This window comes from Nelumbo lutea, chromosome 1 (genome assembly GCF_056320005.1).
Source record: "Nelumbo lutea isolate HS-2025 chromosome 1, American lotus-T2T, whole genome shotgun sequence".
In the NCBI taxonomy this organism is placed as follows: domain Eukaryota; kingdom Viridiplantae; phylum Streptophyta; class Magnoliopsida; order Proteales; family Nelumbonaceae; genus Nelumbo; species Nelumbo lutea.
Window position 1 is genome coordinate 171,142,643 of NC_142684.1, and position 17,961 is coordinate 171,160,603.

Below are 17,961 nucleotides of genomic sequence, written 5' to 3' on the forward strand. Positions count from 1 at the left end.
CCCAAGACTCCCGAGGAGATTGAGGGCATGAGAGAGGTTCCATATGCCTCAGTCGTAGGGTATGCCATGTTGTGCACTTGGCCAGACATTGCTCAGGTTGTAAGTGTAGTAAGTAGATACCAATCAAACCCAAGACAAGAGCACTAGATGGTTGTAAAGAACATACTTAAATTCCTTCAAAAGATAAAAGAGTTTTGTCTGGTATTCAATGGTAGTTCACTACTGATCCTAGGGTATATCGATGACAATTTCTAGTCAGACCCAGATGATAGAAAGTCTACATCTGGTTACGTCTTTACGATGGGATCTTATGTAGTTAGCTGAAAAAGCAACAAATAAGGGCCGAGTACATTGCCACAAGTAAAGATGCCAAGGAAGCAATATGGATGAAAAAGTTCATTCAAGAACTAGGAATAGTTCCATCTAGCACATCACCCATTCCACTGTTGTGTGACAACACTAGAGCCATTTCTCAGGATAAGAAGCCCTGAGCCTACTCGAAATCAAAGCACGTCGAGAGGAAGTACCATGTACTATAAGAGATTGTTGGTAGAGGGGACATCGAGATTCAGAAGATAGCATCAGCGGAGAATGTGGCAGACCCATTGACTAAGCCACTAACACAGAAAGTATTTGAGAAACACGTGGATAGTATAAAACTCCTGTTTGTACCAGATTAGACCTAAGTGCAAGTGAAAGCTTTGAAATTTTGCCCAATCACCCTGCATGGTTCGGCCATCCATATGATGGATCTCCCTTCTCTTTAGTGGTATTAGAGTCAGGTTCAAGTCTTGAACCAAATTTAGACCAGATCTAAAACAACACAAATCGGCATAAATTGTTCTACCCGATTTGCACAAATTTATAGTTTTTCTGAGAATTTGGTTCTTAGATTTGGTCATTTGATCTGAAATTAATTATTTATTATTTTGGTCTAAATTTGATTTAAGACTTGAACCTATCTCTGATACCATTGAAGGGAATAGAGATCCATCACTTTTTGGAGCTCACAAATAGAAGTTTGAAAGAGAGTCTTTGCACCTATAAAGCATCGAGGGCAATCTTCAAATGACATAATATTTTGTTGACGAAGGTTTCATTTATGGCTAAGTCATTGTTATAGGCTCTCCACAAAAAAGTTTCTCACATTGCAAAGACCTAGAGCTTCCATACGCTTTTCCACAAACTTTGCAAATCAAGGGGTGTGTCTGCAAGTAGCCATGATCTCCAAGAGACATCTCTTTTGCTACATGGTAAGCTGATTCATGGATCAAAATATTGACAATGATATGTCTTGTACTGGTGCACCTAGATATACTTAGATACATAGATATACCAATTTTTAAAATTATTTAAAACAACCCAAGACTATATTCCAACCCTCTAATGAATAAAAAATATAAAAAAATGTGACTATTGATTAATACACCTAATACCAACTTTGGGTATCAAATATATTGATATGTTAATCCTTGGCCTGACTTAAAGATGGCTTTGTCAACTTCCCAAACCTCCAAATGAGCCTTACTTGATTTTTCGTCCAGCTTAGAGGGATGCCAAGAATGGCATTAATCTTCTACCTTGAGAATAGCGACCTAATGACTCCTTAGTTCCATCTTTTGCTATGGAGAAGGATAAGTTAAGTAATGAAGTTATTGCAAATGAGATTTTATAATTAGGGATTACACGCACCCAAGCATGCATTATCCTAGATTTGGATGCTCCTATCGTCTTCAACTTGCTAGACGCAAGCAAGAGATTATATTTCCCAGCCCTAGAGCAGTCTTTTCCTAGCCCAATTTTCTTTGGTGGTAAGGGTGTCAATGGACTAGTTTTGGGGGGTCCAGTCCAAAATCAATTTGTAGGGACTGGATGGACCAACAAGGCATATTGGGTTGGACCATTCTGATCCAAAATATTTATTAGATTGGACTGGACCTAGTCCATTTATAACAAATTTATATTGAATTCGGTTGCATTAAACTAATATCCAGACTATTGATAAAAGATAGGAATATAGATGTTAATGGGCCGGGCTTTGGTTGAAACCAATCTAAATTAAAATGAATTTGAACAGATTGGACGGTCCGGATGTTGAATTAGACTAGTCCAAAATGGTCCAAAATATTCATTGGATTGGATTGGACCTGGTCCATTTGTAATTGACTCACATTGGACTAGTTCGAGTTTGACCAAATCCATTCCAATTGGCACCCTTATTTGGTGGAGGATATAATGTTCCAAAAATTGAGATTTGGCCCCGGCCACGGTGAATTTTCCTCATGCATTAACCTTTAAGCTTAGTGGGCAAGCAGAGTTGCATTGAAGATGTTGCAGTTTTACCAAATTGTTATAAGTTCAAATTTCATAGAAGTTTTTTATTTTTTGGGTAGAAATTTCAATTCATTTTGTTCATGAAATACAAAATCAAATTCACTTTGGATTCATTTTATTAATAAATATTTTGATATTTTTTGTTTAATGATACCTTTTTTATCTATATTATTATAAAGTAGATATTTGCCTTGGTTTTGGTCCATTCATAAAAGTTAAATTTAATATACAATATAAAAGTGTATCTTTATCATTTACTTATATACATGTATAGTATGTGCCCTTATAAAAAAAAACTATACGGTTCATATACTATTACAATCCAAATTTGAATGGATTAATTACTTCTATATACCCAATATATTTAGGAAACTAATTAAATGTATCCTGAACTTTTAAACCTATTTATATATACCTTATGGGATGTCCTCATGTAACATAAATAGGTCATATGTTAAAAAAAAATGTTAGAATTATTTGATAAGTCATTAAATTTTTTTATAATTCCATTTGACCCTTCTTCCTTCTTCTCCTCTCCTAATTGAATGAGCTACCTAGAGCTATAGCTCCACACTACACCTACAACGGTGCCATTGACAAATAGAGAGACTCTACAGCCTCGTACTGTGTGTACATTCTTGTTAGTGGAACAACACCCATTCCATGATTGTTGATGCTCAAGGTGCACTCTAAGCATTGTCACCACCATCTCCAACACTATGTGTAAGCTCTACCTTCATTAGGATCCAAATTGTCCAAAAAAAAGCATCACGACCCTCTTCTCTAGCATTTTGACTATCGTTCCAAACACTAGTCAGTGGAATTGGTGTTGCCGTCAACAACCCAACTGATGTTGCCATGGTTGAGGGTTAGAATGCAAGCTGATGGCCACCTTCCCCTTCCAATGGCACAACTACAAGAATGTATTTGATGCCATTGCGAGAATGCGGAGAAACAAGACGAATCACAAGTTTGTGAGGCGGATCATCTCTCATGATGAACCACACAATGATCATGACTGCAACATAGGATCAGATCAAGGAATCGATCTTGAACCACAGCTTAATTGATGAGGGATGGGCTTGAGGCCCACGTGATAGCAAGTTTAAGATGGACTTCGTGGCCGTAGTGTGCAAGGGCACTGTAGTCTTACCCCAACACATTAGATTGGAACAATGTGGACAGATGGATCCATGGCGTTGTACAAGGGATTCATCCCTATGATCTCGAAGCAAGGGCCATTCATAGTGGTACTGTTCTAACCTTGGAATAAATACGGAAAGATTCTCAAGGATTTTTAATTTGGAGATACGACCGAGGCATGGATAGATGATGAGGAATCCACCAAAATAAAGACGAGGTTAAATATGTTATCGTTACGTTGTTATGTGATTATATTTTTAAAACTTTATAGAGTGTTTGAAAATGGCATGTTTTGAAGATTTAATGAATAATTAGGTATATTTTTATCTTTTACATTTTATATGTTAGAATTAATCTTGAAAAAATCAACATGATACATATAAGTTATTTTTAAAAGTTAAAGGTATATATAAGTAGTTTCTCAAATGTATAAGGTATATATAAGTAATTAATCAAATTGGAATCTAATATAAAAGGAAAATTGTATATTAGTACTTTGTACTTTGGCCTAGTCTATTTTTGATACATGAACTTCATAACATGCCAATCAAGCATTTGAACTCCCAAAATGTCCCAATTAAATCCCTGTCATTAGCAATCCTTCAGTTATTTGTATCACATGATGACATGTGCAACTTACAACTTTTGAAAATGTCAAAATTACGTTTCAAAATAAGACATGTTTATCATCTTCTTCCTCAAGAATCAAGATTGAACCAAAGCAATGGTTAATGATAAAAGGCTTGATGAGAGACTGAGAAGTCCCTCGTAGATTTCTTATTATCCATCTAAGGGCAAGAACAACAAAGATAGAGAGAGCAGTAGAGGAGGGGTAAAGAAATGGAAGCAAAATTCATAAGATTATCAACCAATGTTTTTAGTGGGTGTTTGGCATCGATGTCGTTTTATGAGAAAATGACACCATAGAGGCACCACATTAGAAAAAGCGGTGCTTCAAAAATGACCTTTATTTGGTACCATTTTTTTTTTAGAAAAAAAATGTTGCTTCAGACCATGCCTTGGAAATCGGGAAAGTATAGTCTAAGGCAACACCAGATGTGATGTTTTCTTGGAAAACAACTTGTTGTTGCATGATGTGACATCAATGTGGCATCATCTTGGATGTGGGATAATATGAAAATGCTGAAAATGGTTCTACAACATTGGTACCAAACAAAACTAGTGTTGTTTTCCTAGAAAACACGCTATGTGGCATAATTGCTTTCAAACAAAAAGTAAGCAGTGTTTTTAGCACTGATGCCAAAAACCTACTTAAAAAATGACCAAAAACCAGAACCGTTATGGCCACTGGTTTATGGGTCGACAATTTGGTCGTCTGATTCGAACAGATAATTCATTATGACAAAAAAAGGGGACTAAAAACCATTGAACGGGTCAACGGTTTGACTGCCTGGGTCAATGGATCATTGACTGATTCAACAGTTTTTGGCCAATGACTAGGTTTGGGGTAAAACGAAACCTATTGCCAAGACAATTCCTGGGTCAAACAATCTGACTGTCTGAATCAATGGCGATTCAACAATATACAGTTTCCATGGCTCGCGGAAATAGAGAGAAGGGGGAAGTTGTATGTCTTATATAACAACAACTTTCATGGACATTTCTTTCCTTCTGGGCCACGTTCACTTTGCAAATAGAGAGAAAGGGGGGAAGTTGTATGTCTTATATAACAATTAGCATTGCATTAGACTAGCGTTATGATTCTTGGGTCTTAAATGAAACCAAGTTACAATTGTGATGTTTCCAAAATTGGAGTCAAGGGTAGCAAAGTAATTTCTAATGTTCAAAGGTTATAAATCCTGCTTGCCAAGAGTGAAAAGTCGTTAGAAGCCCCAAGAGTGTTCATAAGGACTAGGACTCCAATGATCAAATTAACCTAGGGCTCAAAATAAGTTAAGGTCACCACAGAAAAATAAGCGATAGATTGTACTTTTAACTGCAGTGTCCCTTTTATAATCAGAGCCTAGGTGACTCTGATGTAGAAGGGACTCGGAGCCACAAAAGTAGCTGTCCTGTACATTGCGGTATGTAGAGGGACTCGCAGAGGCGTTAGACAACCACGACCCCTTAATTAGTGACTCGGGAATAAATGCACGAGGATCGTGTGTATACATTAAATGCTATGGAGGGGAAGTTACCCCGTTGCTCTTGAGGACAATCAACTAATAAAAGTGCCTTTAATTAATGCCACGTGTCAAGATCTAGTGAACTCACCAAATATACCTACATCAAATTGTGTTAAGGGTTTTGTGTTTAAGGACTTTGTTTTGATGGGTATTTGAGTTATAGGGGTGAAGCTTGGCCACCTAGTTGGTCAAAATCCACTATTATGTTATGAGTATCTTTTACCTTCCTCTTCCATGTTTCAATAATCACCAATGGAAACTTTGAGTAAATTCTTTAGTTTTGGATTTTAATTTAATTAATTAATTAATTAATTTTGGTTGAAACAAAGTTTTAGGAATGGTACTCCTAGTCTACAACAAAACTTACTTTCTCCAATCCCCCTTTTCCTCCTTGTTTAAGACCTCGATGCATTATCATCATAATTTCCATTTTTTTACCTATTTTTTTAATTTAAATAAACTTGTTGACATGTCTTTCTTCCCCCATTTTTTGGATTCAGTGGAGATTGTCTGAAAATATGTGAGATAAGGTAGGTAACACAGAGTTGTGTATTTGCTGAAGTCCTTTTGATTGAAGGAAGCTAATCGTATAAGTTTTCACCCCATCATGCTCATAAGACAAATGAAAGAGAGCTCAGAGCATCACCTTGTGATCAAATCCCAATTATAGGAATCCATGAATCCAATTTTGGATATCCCAAAGGTCCATCTCGTCAAGAACCTCATATTACAAACGGTGAACATCACTCTACAACTCTTTCAAGGAACAGAGGTATGTGGAGAGGAAAAAGTGGCCGAAAGGCCGACCAAGGTGATGTTGTTATGCGACCAACTTTCAGGCCCTGTACCATTTCCCATGAGATGATTGTAGCCACTTTAATGGTTGAAGCTTCTAAGTCCACAACAGATCATGAAACAAGACGAGCAAATTGGTCTTCATATCTGGGCACTTGGATGACTGATAAATAGAATTAAATGACACCCGAAGGCATCTTATCATATGCCACTTAACGATAATTAACCATTATGGACTAAATTGGGATGTTTTGGGAGTTTAGATGTTCAATTGGCATATTTCGAAATTTGGATACCAAAGTGAGTTCAGCCCCAAAATATAAGAATATTTTGAAAATTTAGTGGAGTATTTAAACATGATATATTTTAAAATTTTAATAAATAATTAAATATATTTTTATTTTTTACATTTTATCTATCAAATTTAACCTTGAAAAAGGTTAAAGAAATATATATAAATAGTTTATCAAATGTACTAGTTATACAATTAACCCAATTCGAATATAATATAAATCCTGTATATGTTGTGGTTAAGATCCGACTCGAATTGAATATAAATATAATCACATTTGGATCCACCTATATCCGACTCGATCCGATCCGTCTGTACTTCGTAAGCACTAAGCAGTAAGCACAAACGTGTACGCGTGGTAGAGTAAATTGCGGGTCCGGGCCGTCCGGCATCTAACCTTCCGTCACACGACTCACACTGTATTCTTTCTATTTGGTACTTGGTAGGCTTCCATCACACTGTATTCAGTCAGTAATCAGTATTCTTTCTCCTTAAACCCTGCCGGCTAAAACCCTACTACTACTGCTGCTGCTGAACTCCACCAAAGCAGAAAGCCTAGTTATGACAACCCTCGAAGAAGCAGACGTCGGCATCTACAGTTACATCTCTCAGCTTCCTGGATTTCGTGGCGTTTTGAAACAGAGGTCTCAATCTCCTTCATAAATATATTTTTGTTTTTGCTCATTTTTTTTTCTCTTTTTAATTTAATTGTTCAACTTTTTGTACGAAATTTTATGCCAGGTATTCGGATTTTATCGTGAATGAAGTAGATTCCGATGGAAATGTTGTTCACTTGACCTGCTTGGATGCCCCTCAGGAAGTAATTTTAACTTCTTTTGTTTTCTCACTCTTTGATTTTGCGCGTGCAACGGTTTTCATTTTATTTATATATTTCTTGGCGCTGCAACATTCATTCTGTTCAAATTTCCAGAATGAAGAAGAAAAGCAAATGATAAAGGAAAAGGAAGATTCCGTTCAAAAAGAAAAAAATTATACCTCGGAAATCGAATTATTTCGGGCCCTTGCCGGTGACTCCGACGCTGAATCTCTGAAAGCTTTTGTGAGTCAAATCACGTCTGGTGTGGAAAGCGACGTTTCTCCAATTGTTCTCTCTCCGGATTCTGATAAATCGCATCGAACGGCAAGTTTCGACTTCAATCTCATCAGTTTCCTCTTCGTTTTCATTTCAGTTGAGTATTACCAACTATTGATTATTTCAAGTTTTTCAGGCAGTCCATAATTTCTTCAAGGAGCATTTCAAGGTCCTTGTAACGGACACGCTTGACGGACCCGATGATACGTCCAAGTGCATTCGCGTTAGGTTATGCTCGGGAGGGCAGCACAGCAATGGCAGAAACTCCAGAAAACGTAAAGATAGGAATGACAAACCCTTTGACAGCAGAGGCTCGAATAATTGGCCTGAGCATGTCGGCAAGTTCCTGAGGTGAATAGCTGAGGCACTCTTTCTTTGCTCCTTCTTAACTTTAATCGTCTCCTGTGGTTTGTAAGAGGACACATACAAGCAGGGAATTCGCTAAATAGCCAATTTGTTTTGCTTTTTCTAGCCTATCTCGTTTTGCTACGGATAGTGAGTATTTTTATTTTTCTCTCACTTATTTTGTTGTGAAGAGAACTGAAGAATAGCAGAGAATCATGAACAGCTATTATCATGTTTTTTTTTTTTTAATTTTATCAATGTATCATTGGTTCAATCTATTATATAGATCCCTCAACCACTAAAGGACAAATTCTAGATAGTGCTTTCTGTACAAATACATTGGGTTGTAAGGATGTTAGGCATTGTCCTTTGTGTTTTAAAGCTTCCATGTGCCTCCCTTCCATGACAGTAGTAGCTTCGACCTTATTGTTGTAACATACAATGTTAGCAAGTTAGCATTGGCTGTCACTCACTTTCCATCTGAAAATGCTGTAGGGATTAAAAAAATATTCTTTCATTTTAGCAGCATCATTGTATTTAAGTCCTTCCTAGTTCCTACTTTTACCTATTTTTTTGGATAAATGATAAAAGGTGTTGTATTTGAGTCCTTGTTTTTACTTTTTGCTAATAGCCTGGGATGATTTGGTTATTCATGAAAACCTTTGTATTAAGATGGATAGACAACTTGGTTGTGTGGAAGGAGTGGAGAGCTCCCTCTACATCGATTGGTTCGAAGATGAGGAAGTCGATCGGGCTCCAAACAGAGGAAGAACTAGAGGTTGAAGGTGAGGGCATTTTTGGAATAATTATTGCTAAAATTGATAGTGGAGTTGATGGGTTGGGGCTGATTGAGTTTCGAGACATTGGGAAGGTGGAGAGGGCTGACTCGAGGGAGAATTTGATAGAGGTATTGGGTAGTGGGGGCCATTTGAATTCGGCTGGAGAAGTAAATAAAGGTGGCCATGTGACTTAGAGACTATTGTAGTGGGAGGGGAGGTCGGAGTCTAAGGACATATGGTGGACCAAAAACAAAAGGGGTCGGGAGCTGATGAAGGAGTTGAAAAGTTTTCGATGCTATCTTATGAGGAGCGGATTGTTGGTCTAACTGGGGCCCACTTTCAAAAACCCATTGTTTCAAAAGAAAGGAAGCGGGTCAGTGCGTTAGGGCCAAAATTTAATAGGTGGAGTTTGGATTCATTTAAATGTCCAAAAAGGAGGATGAAACTGTGCAATTCCTCCCCAGTTAGAGCTTGAAGGGGAAAGGAAGATCGGTGGGAGTGGGTGACTTTCAGGGTTCCAAAAAGGGAAGAAGGAGGGAGGGTGAGGACAGTGGAGGGGAACACAGGAAGCGATATTGTTTGGAGTCTTGGCATAGGCGAGAAAGCACCTGCTTTCTGCGAGCAACTTGTGCCGAAAGCTGGAGGAGTGGCTCTGACCTAGGATGTTGGCACTCCATCTTCAATTTCTCAGATGATTGAAGTTCTCTCTAGTGGCCCCAATGAGGTCAATAAAGAAGAGAAGGTTGGGTTGGAAGAAAGTGAGAAGGAGGTCTGGAAAGGGTTTGCTGTGTCTGACCCAAGAAGCATTTCAGGAAGCAATGATGGAGGAAATGTCGATCCAGACGTGATTTGCTGCACACCTACCCCAGCTGAGAAAATTGATGCCGTTCAACGGCAATGTGAGGAAGTGCTGGATGGTAGTTTTCGTGTGGATTTGGGAAGGAGGGAGGAGGTTAAGAAAGTTTTAGGGGTGGCGGAAGCAGTGAACGTCTTTGAGGAGGTGGTGGTAGGAAAGTTAGGTGTGGACCTAGGAAGAAGGAAGGCGATAGACTCTGTTACTCTGGTTGAAGAGGTTCTCAAGAAACCACATTGTGCTAGGAATTCTCACAATGTTCACATAACTAAGGTATTTTATTGGTTAAAACATTGTTTGGTTGGAGCAGGACCTACAAAAAATTTAAAAAAGGTTTATAAAAGAAGAGGGGGGAAGTTTTTAGCACCATCATATGAAGAGTTTGGGAAGGTAGATTATCGGGCTCTTTTCAGTTCAGACTCTCACGTGGAAAAAGAAAATGAATCAACTGTCAGTTCTGAAGTGAGATATTCTGATGGTAGTCTTGAGGAGCAGAAGGAGGGGCTTAGAGGAGTTCCTATCAAGAAAATTGTTGTGAGAAGTCGAGATTGGTAAAAGTCTTGGCTTCTGTTTCTGGGGATGCGAAGAGTTTGCTAAGGAGGATTTTGAGGAGTTCGAGAGAAATAGGATGGAAGCGAGGCTGAAGAAATTGGAAGTCAAGGGAAGAGGTGAGATGGTGGGATGAAGAATTTGTTGGGGAAGAGGAAAGTATTGAGGAGGAGATGCAAGGACATCATGTCTGGGTTCTGATTAGGGGTTTTGAGTCTGAAGTGGAATGAAGGTGGTGAATTTGGAGTCTTTTTTTTTTGTTTTGATTGTTTTATGTTTTTTTAGGCAGTTCTGGGTGTAAGTTAGTTAGTGCCTGTTTTCCTCTCGGGTGATTTCTTATCACCTTTCTCATGTAATCTCTTTTTCTTTAATAAATGTTTCTTTATCCTTCAAAAAAAAAACTTCTTATCACAAGGGAACAATCATTGAGGCTGAGCTAACTGTTTATAATCTATTGACTTCAGATAGACATTCTGTTTTGCTCTTTTTATTTTTTTTCCATTCAACAATCATAAAGCCACCATAGTGGTGGAAAGTTAAATAAAATCAGTGTATGGAGTATAAAAGAGGCAGATTTTGTTTTACATATCTGATTGCACATTTCTGGTATTGTCTTTCCATGCCCATGAACAACCAAAAAGGGACCAAACAATGATCTAAGGTAAGCTATATATTTTTTTGATAAATGAGAATAGATTTTATTAATTCTGAAGGTATAAGCATTACAAGCACCCCTTAGAGAGGCACGAGATGCTACCTCTTTATAAACAAAAACAGAACATAAACTATTACAAAAATATTTACAGGTGAGCTCAAAACAAAGATTGTTTATTCACACCTTGTTTGGCAAGGGTATCAGCTAACCCATTAGCCGATCTCCTCACCCATTCTATCCTCAAGTTCATATCCTTGGTGATTCATAAAAACTTTTTTTTTTTTTATCTCATCCCTGTAACACCATATTACAGAATCTGGATCATTTAACCAACCCACCACCAGTTTTGAGTCCCCTTCAATCACCAAATTGGTTATATTCAATTCATTAGCAATTTGTGCTCCTTGTAAGGCAGCAAGTAGTTCTGCCTTGAGAGAGTCCCCAATCCCCATTGGGCCAGAGAACAAGGCTAGCAATTTGCCATCCATGTCTCTCACAACCCCTCCTATACCAGTAGGTCTTGGATTCCCCCTGCTGCTCCCGTCAAAATTCAGCTTCACATAGTTTTCATGTGGGAGTAGCCATACAGCATTTATCCTTTCCCTTTTGGAAGAACTTTTTGCCACTCCTTCCTAATTTCTCCACAGGTTATCAGGAGAAACTTGAGAAAACAGATCCATAGATTTGATCCAATGAATCACTCTAATCATCACACAATCCCTTATTTGTTTCTTGCTTCTCTCCTTCTTATAGAAAATTCTCATATTCCTCTCTTCCCAAATAGTCCAAACCAGTGTTTTAAAAGGCGTGGGAGGTGTCCAAGTGAGGTGCCCCCAAAACGCCCTAAGGCGTATGCCAGAGGCGCTGACATCTCTGAGGCGTACGCCTCATGCGCCTCATGCACACCTCATGTGAAAGGATAGAAAAAAACAAAAAATGAAAAAAAAAGAAAGGAAAGAAAGGGAAGGGAAAGAAAGATAAGAAAAAAAAAGAGAAAAAGAAAGAAAGGAAAAGGGAAGGGAAGGAAAGAAAAGATAAGGGGAAATAAAGTGGGTTGGGGACTAAGTCCCTGGACCCCTTCGGTTGGGCGGTGCCCCCCTTTTCAATGCAGCCCAATGTGTGTGTGTGTGTGTGTGTTAGGGGATCTTCATTCTTCTTAATAGAAAATATTTTTATTAAAAATAAAGAAAAATAATATCCTCCTTCCTCTTCTCCCCCCTCCTTCCTCCTCATCCCCTGCCTCTTACGTTTTGAACTATGCCTCATGCCTTTAGGTAGTGGAACGCCTCGTGTCATGCCTCCGCACTTTAAAACATTGGTCCAAACCAAGGCTGCTCTGACACACCTCCACATTATCCTTCCCTTTTTTTTTGGCCAAGTAAACATAAAAGGACCAAACAACAAATTAGCCTCTGTTGGTAAGGACCACCTGCACCCAAACAATGAAAAAAATCAATTCCATATATCTGCAACAAAAGAACAGGAAATCAGTAAATGAGAGCAACTCTCATTATAAGATCTGCACAAGACACACCTGTTAGGAGAGACATATAAATTGGGTTTCCTCTTCTATAGCAATTCCAAAGTATTAATTTTCCATGAATTACTTCCCAACAAAAAAACTCTTATTTTAGGGGTAATGGGTTTGCACCAGTACTCTTTCAAGGCGAACAGAGGAGAGGGGGAATAATTACAGAGAGACTTGAAGAAGGAGGCACATGAAAACAGATCCTTGGGTTGAGGGGCCCGAATATGCTTGTTTGAGTTATCAGGATCAAGGCACACATTTTGAACTAATTGAAGCAACTCTGTACAAGCCCTCAACTCCCTTAACCCTCTACGAAAGCCGAAGTCCCAATTATGGTCCATTGGGAGAAATGGGGGAGCAATGAATTTGGCAATACATTCATTTTTGTACAAGGAAATCGAGTATAAAAAATGGGAAGAGATCCTTCAACGGGTAAGACCCGATCCAGATATCCTCCCAGAATTTAATAGTATCCCTTGAACAAGCATCATACCTGACAAACTGGAGGAAAGTGAGCAGAATATGATGAATTGTCTTCCACGGAGATTCTAACGTAGCCTTGTTGGAGACACTTGCATCCCAACCATTCCCCAACCTTCCATATATATTGGCTATTACTTTATGCCAGAGTCTATCCCGTTTCCGTAGCCACCTCCATGACCATTTTCCTAGCAATGCCAAGTTCTTTTTATCAACATACCCAAATCCCAATCTTCCTGCTTCTAAACTTCTACACAACCTCCTAATTAACCAAGTGATCTTTTTTACCTTCTCTTGATTCCCACAAAATGTCCCTCATCAGTTTCTCCATCTTATTTATCTCCTTTTTAGGGATCCTAAAGATCGACAAATAGTAGATTGGCAGGTTAGCAAGTGTGGACTTAACCAGATTAACCCTACCCCCAATAGAGATGATGTTTCTTTTCCAAGTTGCTAGTTTCCTGGCGCACCTATCAAAGATTGGAACCCAAAATCTAGTCTCTCTAGGGTTTGCACCTAGGGGAAGTCCTAAGTAAGTCAGAGGCCAACTTGAGATGGAGCATTCTAGGACATTTGCAACAATTGTAAGATCTCCTTCCTCCATGTTAATTCCCCCAATACAGCTCTTTTGAAGATTAATTTTAAGGTTTGAGACAAGTTCAAAATTCCTCACCAAGGCCTGATTTCTTGCCAAAAGTTGATCTCCCCCTTCACAGAAGATTATAGTATCATCTGCGAACTGTAGGTGAGTAATCGATACCCTATCCCTACCAACCTTCCAACCATTAAATCTGTTCTCCCTTTCAGCCTTATAGATCATTCTACTCGAAACATCCACAACTACTCAAGGGTGAAGAGAAAGGGTGATATGGGGTCTCCTTGCCTCAAACCTCTACAAGATGGAAAGAAGTCTCTCACAATCCCATTGACCAGAACTGAATAATGACAAGTCTTAACTCTTAACGCATCCAAAGATCCAATTACACCACCTCTCCCCGAAACCACAAAATTCCATTACCTTAATTGAAAACGCCCAGTCCACTAGATCATAAGCTTTCTCAATGTCCAACTTACATTCAAAGCCTTTTTTCCTAGATCTTTTCATTTCTTCCACACATTCATTGGCAATGAGGATTTGATCAGCTATTTGTCTCCCTTTTACAAAAGCCCCTTGTTGTTGGCTGATTAAGGTAGGAAGAACTGTCTTTAACCTTGCGGAGAGGACCTTAGCAATGATCTTATACAAGCTGGTACTAAGCTGATCGGTCTGAAATCCTTTGGGTGGCAAGCATCATGCTTTTTTGGAACAAAAGCTAAAAAGGTCACATTTATCCCTAGACTAATGAAACCCTTTTCCACAAATTCAATGAACACTTCAACTAGATCTTGTTTCACAATTTCTTAACAATCTTGATAGAAGGCCATAGTGAAACTATTTGGCCCAGGGGCTTTTGTTCTATTCATTGAAAACACTACCCTTTTTTTTCTCTTCTTCAAAATTTTTTTCCAACCAACAAGTTTCTTCATCTTCTAGGCAAGTCCAATCAAGATTCTCCATAATCACTCTGTCATTCTAGGCCTTCTAAAGATGGATTTAAAATGGTCTACAAAATTCCTAACAATCTCACTTCGATTGGTTATCTCTTGCCCTTTTACTTCCAATTTAGCCACATAGTTTGTCCTATTTCTCCCAGGCATGAAAATATTTTGTATTACCATCCCCTTCCTTTAGCCACTTGCACTTGGATTTCTGTCTCCAATTGATCTCTTCCCTTAGTAAAGTTTCTTCTAGCTCTCTCTTCAATTTGGACCTCACAACTCTCTCCTCAACAACAATAGACTCCTGTGCTTCCTTCTTATCTAATTCCTCTATGCTGTATACTAAATTGAGTTTTTTCTCCTATAGTCTTCCAAAATGATCCTTATTCCATTCCTTGAATTTTCCTCTCTCAACTTTTTAACTTCTTATGAAATTTCACACCCTTACATCTCACATCACCTATGTCCTCCTTCCACCATGATTCTACTTTCCTTACAAAGGCCGGGTGGGTGAGCCACATGTTTTCAAATCTAAACGGAGTGGGACCACTTAAGAAGGTTTTGAGACCTAACTTGATAGGGAAATGGTCTGAAGTGACTCTAGGTAAGGTTCTGGAAACTAGGTTCTCCTCATAGTTTTCCCATTCTTCATTAAACAGAAACCTATCCAGTTTTGAGCAGTGGGGAGCTTCTTGAGGATTGGACCAAGTGAATCTAGCTTGCAATAGTGGGAGTTCCTTCAGCTTACATGAATCTTTGAAGTCATTGAACTTCCTCATACTGGAGGTCACCTGTTGGATTGGGTTACTAGATTCATTTGAGAATTTCATCTCATTGAAATCCCCTACAACACACCAAGGTCCTTCCCATAAACCCCTAACATCAAACAATTCCTCCCACATATCATTCCTTTCTCGATAACTGTTTGGTCCATAGACATTGGTGAGAACCCAAAAAAAGCCATCTTTCATGTTTTTAAACTTCAAAGAAACCGAGAAACTACCAATCAGTTCCTCTACGGCTTCAACCACTTTGTCCTTCCACATGGTCACAATTCCCCCTGAGGCCCCACAAGTAGGGGAGTCAATGGACCGGTTTTGGGTTGGACTCTGTCCAAATCAAAATCCATTTGTATGGATTGGACGGACCAATAAGACATACTGAATTTGAACGGACTGGACAGACCAATATGACATATTGGATTGGATCATTGGACCTGGTCCGTCCATAATGAATTTATATTGGATTGAGTCAATATCTGGTCCATTGATAGAAGATAAGAACATAGTTGTCACTGGACCAGGTTTGAGTTGAAACCAATCTAAATTAACAGTAATTTGAACAGAGTGAACAGTCTCTGGACTGGTCCAAAATGGTCCAAAATATTCATTGGACTGGATTGGACCAGGTCCATTTGTAATGGACTCTCATTGGACTGGACCGGATTGGACCAAATCCAGTTCAATTGACACCCCTACCCACACGAAGGACTAGAGGACCATCTAATTCCTCTAGAACCCCAAATACTTCTGATCCAGATTCTATCCAACTCGAAGATTTTTGTTTCTTGTAACATGACGATATCTGGGTTCTCTCTTCTAACTAGGTCTTTAACAACTCTTCTTTTCCTTGCACTCCCCAAGCCTCTGACATTCCAACTATTCAGCTTCATAATTCTAATTAGGATGCAACCCTTGTTTTCTTCAAATTCCTTAGACTCGAGTTTTCCTTCTTTCACCCCCACCACTAAACTCTAAGTCCCCCTCAATGTCTGATTTCAGCCTCTCCACTTCTGATCTCTTCTTCATTCTCTTTTTCTTCTTTTATTCACTCTTCCTGTGATAAACCTTTTGTTGGTTCTCTTCTTTCCCTGTTTTCCCACTCTCCTTGTCCCTAGAGATCATTCCTTCCTCCTGGCCTAGATCTATCAGCTTATCCCTCTCTTCTGATTCCAGATTCCAGCTCCCTCTCCTTAAGCTCCTCGATCTCAGAGCAAATCAGATTCCAAATCCTATCAGCCTCCTCTCTGACCCCTAACCTGTCTTCCACTTCTCTCTCTGCTTCCACATCTTCCTTCTCAGACCCACAGGAATCTACACTACCTACTGGTTGGGAGAATGGCAATGTTGCAGCTGCATCTGTAACAGGCAAAGAAGCACAATCAGTAGCACAAAACAAATTGACCATGATACCTGGTAACAAGGATCCGAGGATGTCTCTGGGCTGAGAGATTGTAAGACAGGTTCAGGTGCAGTTACCTTATCCCCTAATGCAACCAGTTTTTAGTGTCTAATGTCTACAAGTTGAGTGGTATTTTTTTGTCAGGGATTTGTATATGCAACGGTGCTGCAAGGTTGCAATCACAAATGATGAAACCATAAAGTCATAAACTATATTCTGGAACCTACGTTTCCCCAGGTTGAATGTGATTGAAATTTTTATTTTGAGAGTTGGCTACTTAAAAAGGAAATTTGCAGCCATGGTGGCAATTATAACAAATCACATTAGCAGCAGACCTGATCAATGTTTTTGTTCAGAATGAGCTATAAAACAGAGGTTTGTAGTTTCAAAATAGATCCTAAACCTTCTCTTTTTTAGTTTTTTTGGAATAAATAACTGTTACTGGCATTTAGTCATTAGATAAAACTTCTTTCCCTATTTCAACAGTGTCTCAATGTAGAGAATGAACTATTTTTTATTTAGTTAATAATAGAGGCTATAAGTTATGGAAAAGGAGATTTGGTACCAAAGTTTGGTGCTGCAATGGAATAAAACTGTAGGAGGAGATCAGTGATCAATGAAGAAGAAGAAGAACTGACCTTTCTTACTATTGGAATGCTGCCTTTCTTGCTATCATTTGGAGCTGTGACCTGTGACAGAAAAGGAAAAGAAAGGGTTAGGGTGAGATAAGGCTCAAATGTGAGAATAATGGAACAAAGTTAAATAATGCTGAAAAAAAAATCCAACAATGTTTAGAGGTTTGGGGATTAGACATTATTTCAGAATTCAGAAGTTTTATTCAGAGGTTTCACCAAATGGTTCTCAGCCTATGAGAGGTAATTTTTTCAGGCTTAAGAGGTTGTTCAACTGCTTAAGTGTCATCCTGTTCAGCATGGAGATGTGGTGAGATCAGAACTGATGGCAGCAGTTTATGGAGTAGAAAAAGCTAAAGAAATGGGGATTGGCAGGCTGATTATTGAAGGGGATTCAAAAATAGTTGTAGGTTGGCTTAAAAAGGGGGAATTCAGAGACAATCCATGTTGAGCCAAATAAAGTGAGTTAGGAGATCTGCAAACAGTGTGGCTGATGGTTTAGCTGAACAAGGAATTTAGAGACAATCCATGTTCTGGGCTGTTTTGTAAATAGTGGGATAGTTTTTCTTGGACTTCTTGTTTCTGCCCACAACTTCTTGTTGTATATGCTCTTTTT

At 38.7% G+C, this 17,961-nt stretch overlaps 1 protein-coding gene across 1 annotated transcript in view; it reads left to right on the forward strand.

Moving 5' to 3' along the window:
- The first annotated feature begins 7,106 nt into the window (after nt 1–7,106).
- The window catches only part of LOC148879161 (Pseudouridine synthase family protein), a 31,118-nt gene continuing 20,263 nt past the window's right edge, over nt 7,107–17,961 (forward strand). Inside the window, exons 1-4 of the mRNA XM_088960589.1 lie at nt 7,107–7,355; nt 7,453–7,531; nt 7,643–7,856; nt 7,945–8,155. Coding sequence (XP_088816715.1) covers nt 7,273–7,355; nt 7,453–7,531; nt 7,643–7,856; nt 7,945–8,155 — 587 coding nt within the window. The 5' untranslated portion in view covers nt 7,107–7,272. The remainder of the gene's footprint in view (nt 7,356–7,452; nt 7,532–7,642; nt 7,857–7,944; nt 8,156–17,961) is intronic.